This window comes from Cyphomyrmex costatus, unplaced genomic scaffold (assembly GCF_001594065.2).
Source record: "Cyphomyrmex costatus isolate MS0001 unplaced genomic scaffold, Ccosl1.0 scaffold505, whole genome shotgun sequence".
NCBI classification, from domain to species: domain Eukaryota; kingdom Metazoa; phylum Arthropoda; class Insecta; order Hymenoptera; family Formicidae; genus Cyphomyrmex; species Cyphomyrmex costatus.
The window spans coordinates 35,683-42,107 of record NW_017279311.1 but is presented as its reverse complement, the minus strand read 5'-3'; the positions used below and the strand labels follow the sequence as shown (position 1 = coordinate 42,107).

The 6,425-nt window shown below is 30.9% G+C and overlaps 1 protein-coding gene across 1 annotated transcript in view; it reads left to right on the top strand.

The window, feature by feature from the left end:
- Positions 1-3,980: 3,980 nt before the first annotated feature.
- The window catches only part of LOC108778622 (vegetative cell wall protein gp1), an 8,987-nt gene continuing 6,542 nt past the window's right edge, over positions 3,981-6,425 (top strand). The window contains 3 exon segments of the mRNA XM_083287335.1: positions 3,981-4,096; positions 4,243-4,318; positions 4,321-4,398. Of these exon segments, the coding sequence (XP_083143461.1) occupies positions 3,981-4,096; positions 4,243-4,318; positions 4,321-4,398 (270 nt within the window).

Here is a 6,425-nt window from a genome sequence, read left to right as displayed (position 1 = left end):
TCAAGACCACTTTAAACGCGTGTGCAATTTGTGTCAAATTGTAATAAAGTTCTTGTAATTTTATGAGTCATGTATTTTGATATATGATATTCAGTGTATTCTGAGTCTTTGAACTTTTTAGTATTACGATACATACTTAAAATTATAAATAAAATACTATTTTAAATTTTTGTTGAAGTTAGACAAATCGTCTAAAGTGTTGGCTCTATACAACGATCGCTGAATATACTTAAAAAATAAAGCGTATGTTTTCCAAAATTTTACTAATCATTCTATGAACTAACATAATTGATAATTAAACATCACTAATGTTATGAATATCATTACTAAAAATCTCGGATACACACAGAGTTAATTATTTTATCAATTACGGTTTTCTTTTTTTGAGGCATTGTGTTTTTATTGCGAGTATATAAAGAGTCATAAGGCTTATAAAAATGCAGCAATATTAAGAATATGAGCTCGAAAAAATGTGCAATTGAAAGAAATACAAGATACACCCCAAACGTGAGAATATAATGCCGATTTGGTACCAGGTGCATCCTGATCCGACTACACTCCTGCGAAAGAGAGTGCAGGACGAGTTTCTAGCAACTTCCACTGAAGAATACAAAGTCACAAAAAGTTCTAGTCATGCTCTCATCCGCCGTCTGCCTGCCGGTAACGATAAATTCTGCCAAAAAATTATTTGGAACATATTCATTCGGAATAGTCTACATAGAAAATACGATTTTATTAAAATATTTAAAATTTAGCTAGATACAGGTCTGAAAATAATTTTATTGGATTATCAAAGTAATTATATAGGATTCAAGCTAGTCAATAGAATATCAAATTTTAATGACTCGAATTTTTTGCAACAATGTTTATCAAGCTTGAGTCTTATATAATTATTTATAATACAAGTTATTTTCAAATTTGTATAACTAAATGTTTTAATTTTTATAGTTTAGTAAAACCGTTTTTCCGTGTATAAATATAAAATTATAGTATAAATAATTGATATTAATTATTTATAGAGTGAACTCCTGTATGACAAACTCTCGATTTCATGACTTTGGAATTTTTAGTTACACTTCCTCTTTTTCATTATTTTTATAGTCATGTACTTATCGTTTATGCTAATATTCAATCATTTTATTTTCCGATTATCTCTCGATATCGTTCTTTCCTAATGAATCCTGATAAATCATACAAATAAGAAAGAAACATAAAAATATCTCTTAGACCTTACTTATATAAATGAGATAGAAGTACCATCGTGAATTATTTTTCATTTTTTATAATTACGATAAATGCTCATAAATGTTGTAAACAAAAATGGATTCTCTTTATTGTAAAACATCGATTTATAACATTAATTCTCAGCGTTCTTTATATCGATTAATTATCAACAAACCTAATCGTAAAGAGGATAGGAATATGAAGTGTTACGATCTTTTTTAGATATACGTAAATGAGAATAATGTTGATTATTGTCTAATTTTCGATTTTTATAGCTGCCGTAAACTTGTAAATAGAAATCAGTTTCGTTCATTAGAAAGAACGAGACTGGAACAGCACTTTCGCGCGAAGCATAAAGTTGACAGTTATATATTGTGTAATCATTATCTTCCTCACATTTATATGAGATTTATGTTGTTGACTATTTTAACGTGTGCTATTATGACAAATTATTCTGCTCGTGCTATGACACTTTATTAAATCGTTATATCCGCGATGACAAGAACTCAATCCAAAATAATATCGTGCTCATTCTTATTATAACATCCTCGCACTCGAACAAAAAGACATATAGTATATATAATAGTAGAAATGTCAAGTTTGATAGTTGAATACGTTATTTTAGAGCTGAATTATATAAAACAGTTTATTCAACTATGTGCATGAATTCTATTACATATAAAACCTATATAATTATTATTTTTATAATTGTTATTACTATATTTTTCTTTCTCTCTCTAATAAGGGAACACTTTCAAGTATGAATCTTCCAACTATAAACTTTGGTCACTATTATCAGTATAATTTGTAAATGTCGAAATGTTAGTATTATCTGAAAAATTACATTTTGCTGAAAAGCAACAATTGACGAAATAACATTTCCAATAATATACATATTTACGTAGAAGTTTAGATACGCTTAATATATATATATTTTTTTTTTTGCTTATATTATAGTTAGGGATTATAAATTGTAAATTTCACTTATTAGTTACCTAAATAACTCAAATAGTAATTAAAAATAAAAAATCTATGTATTTGCCGTTATTCTGAGATTTACACTTATGAGTGAGGAATAAATATTAATAAAAATGTGTTAATAAAAATAATTAATAAAATAATTAATAAAAAAAATAAAATAGATGACATCACAACGAAATTAATAAAATTGAGATTTCCATAACAATGGATTTTTTTCCGGAATTAGGTTGTTAGCCTAATGTCTAATCCTCAGACTGAAGCATTCATCGATATATCCAGCATGCACTGATATATAGGATCTACAGTTTAACGCCAAATACAAACGGCACTGGTGATCATAAATCTCTTAATCACTAGATGAAACCATTTTCGGCTGGTTAAATGCGAAAATTCGCGTATATAGGCGCAAGTGAGATTAAACCTGGATCTAGAGATCGCAAGTCAATCGTACCGAGCGGCAAGCCACTCACCTCATAGATGTCGTCATATCTCATTAATCTCTGCCATAGCTTCTGGTGACAGAGAAAATTTACTAACTGAGACGCATCTGTGTAAAATACACAGTAATAAGCGGCGATTTGCGGCAAGATTGATGATGTTGCGCGTGCTAGTCATCTTGGGATTTTAGTGGTCATTATGGATCCTCTCATTTATTTGTGTAATTCTCTTGTCACTCATTGTTAGAAACAGTTAAAATCTATTAGACAGGTGTTACTATCGGTAATCCTTCAATTATTCAGAAATTTTATAAGATATACCTTCTAATCTATTTATCAATTATTCACATATTTTATATATATCTCTTCTAATTTATTTATGGTTGTCAAGAAAGGAAAGTACAAGTGTCATCGTAAACTATAAATAATGAGTAATGACCAACAATCCAGTCGCGATACGCGAGTAACTCGAGAGATTTTCCATTAATCCTTGCATTTTTCTCGAAGAATACAAGATTGGAGAATACAAGATGGAAGAATACAAGATTGATACCAGAAGTACCAACATTTCTTATTAACTAAAAGGATCAAGTGAACTACTGTAAAAATAAAAAAAAGTGATTATTATTAAAAAATTATTTCATCATATAGTATAAGAAACATAATTATTGAAAAGTTAAAAAAATTTTAGAATCCTATATCTTTTAGAGAAAGATAGAAATGTAATATTAATCTAACAAATAGAAACGCTCGCGCGGTCAATAATGGCATTCGGCACTTGTAGTATTATAAGCGGAGGGGACAACGAAAGGAGATGTAGAATTTAAAGCGAATTCATCAAGTTCGCGAACGGCAGTATGTTCATGTTGAATTAGACTATGTTTGCTTTGGGCTCTCACGCGTTGTAAAGCCAGAAACGCATAGAAAAACGTAAGGCAGTAAGCTGTAAGTGAATTGAGGCCAATCACGATAGAGAATGTAAGGCAATGATGGTACGTTCTCTAATCCTTTGATCGAATCGCTTACTGCTCTCGTTTTCTATGTGTTTCTGATTTAAGCTTTCCACAGCACAGCTTATTCCAGCAGTTGCAACGTTTCAGTAATATTGCAGTAACATTATGTAGTAATAAAACAACTGAAACATTCCCGTGGATGCGCAGTAGAAAAATGAATTTGAACCCAAATTTGATTGATTGTTCCAGTGTGTTACAGCTATTACACGCAATGCTTCACCTGTCTTATTACACCATAAGTAAAAGATTGTGATTATTATAGCAATGTTGCTGCAAGTTTCTGTGCTATATAGGTTCATTCTACCTAATCTTCCTTCCCCCTATAATGAGCGATCAAGATAGAAATAAGCTTACGGCGTCCAGGGAAAACGCAGCCTTAACTCACGCTGAAATCTGCCATCTGCGCGGCATCGATCTCGCGCAGATCGGCGATCCTCGCGGGCAAGACGAGCGTCCTCTTTGCGAGCTGAGAAGACGGCGCGACGGTGGATCGTTTCGCGCCCGCTCGCGGGCGCGAGCGTAGAACACAATTCCTGGACGGCTGGATGGAAAGTTGGTCTGCGCGCTGCCCGCTGGCCATGCCATAGGAATTTAAACGGGGATATAAGTATAAGAACGCGGAGACGGGGAGTCGTTCGCGGTAGTGTGAAGCACAAACGCGCCACAGCACCACACCCAGTGTGCCCACCGTTGCGACAACGAGGGACAACAACAGGATCCCGACCATGCGTGTCGCGGTGATCGTGAGTACCCAGCGAGGCGTCAAAGTGTTCTCCAACCGCGCGCATCCCTTGTCCCGGTCGCCGTTACACCCCCGTGAAAATAATTCAAATAATGTCTATTTTTACATAGATTAACTTTAATTTAATTTGCTCTTTATCCTATTCTAATTTTTAGAACTGGGAAAAGATGAAGAACAAATCAAACTCAGATTGGATTATATATAATTGGTTCCACAATTTTTTCATCGGTATAATTTACAAATTTTAAAACGTTCATGCAATAAAGAAAACTACATTTTGTTAAAAGCAAGAATTGATAAAATAACGTGGCCAATAATAAATAAAAATTCGGATACACATTTTTTTACAAAAATGAAGTTAATCTACGTTGACAGAAATGGATATAAGTGAAAAAGGGTTAAATACAGTGGAAGTTATAGATCTTGGTGTCTACTAATATTTACATGTAAATTGAAATACATCTTCCAGTTGTATAAACTGCGTGTCAATTACTATCATTACTGTAATTACATTGGATTCGAAATACAACCATAAACTGAAGTTAAAATAATAATGTCATCAATTAAATTAGTTGCCATTTATTTATAATACAATGAGCTTCTTAAAACGCTATAAAAAAACCTATTGCGAAAAATATCCGTAAAAATAACTTGTGAGTTAGGTGTAAGAATCTGTAATCTTTCACGAGTTCGAATTTCTGATCTTCAAATCAAAATAAGTTTTGCAAATGTTTAAATGTCCCTCAGCTTCTCGGTCCTTCTGTTTGATTATTTTTAACGTATTTTTTATCTCTTTTAAACACCATTTTATATTTTTCACATGAGATCATGTTTTTAAAATACCTTTCCCTAGAATACAATGTGGAGATAAAATCAAGTGAGAAAAGTTTTATTATGTAATGTTTTTAATTTTATACAAGAATTTTAAGAATTCAATTATTTAATAATATTAGTGTGGATTACAAGTAAATTAAAAAATTTCTTTTAATATAGAACAGTTTAACTGCAAAAAATTTTTATCAATTAATTTTTATCCGCCATAATTCATTTTTTATATCATTTACAAACTGCTTTAATTATTTCTTATATTTTTTAAAGATTATTTTTTATAATTTTTAATATAATAAATTATTATGTCTCTACAGTGACATCTTTAAAATTATTTTGTCAATTTTACGCCTCTAAAAATATATCTATTTATGTATTTATATTACCAAGCGATATTACATTACTACACGCAATCAAATCTTACATAATACATCTATTGAATATTTTTAGTTATGTAATATGATATTTTATTACAAACGTATCATAATTAATATCTGTTGGCTCTCCTTTTCGAACCACGACATGAAATAAATTATATAACGATCGACAGTAATTTTTTTTTTTGATGTAGTATCATAAATAATAATTAAAAATAACATGTTGTTCACCTTTAAAAAGAACATACCCGCTGCGGTCTTTTTCTTATGTTTATTTTTTTTTTCGCGCATATCTTCGCATCCCGAATTATGTCCGCTTTCTTTTTCGTGCGACCCCACCTGTTCCAAAATCACTTTCATCTTTTAACCCTCAAGTGGCACAGCAAGATTTCAGCAATGTGAATGTACCAGGCTGTGCGACGGATATTTAAATACTGGCACCACGAGTCTGTCAAGCACGCAGAACTTAGATAATTCTCGTGCGCTTTTTAAGCAAAATAATTCAGTTGATGGAAAAGAGAGAGGACTGTTTCAATTCAATTTACCCAGAGAATGCAAATATATACAATACATCGCGAATACTAATTTGCCGTTACAAACAAGTTCTACTTATGATTTTTTTAATACTTAAGGGAGAAATAGATATAGCATTTATTGAGTTATTTCCTCAAGCACTAATACACAATATATTATAATTGTAATTCAAAAATAAAGATATTAAAAAGAGTTTTATGAAAAAGAACTAATTTGTTAATGATAAATTAACTTTAACTTTTTTTAATGGACTGAAAAAAACTACTAAATTTCAATATATATATATATA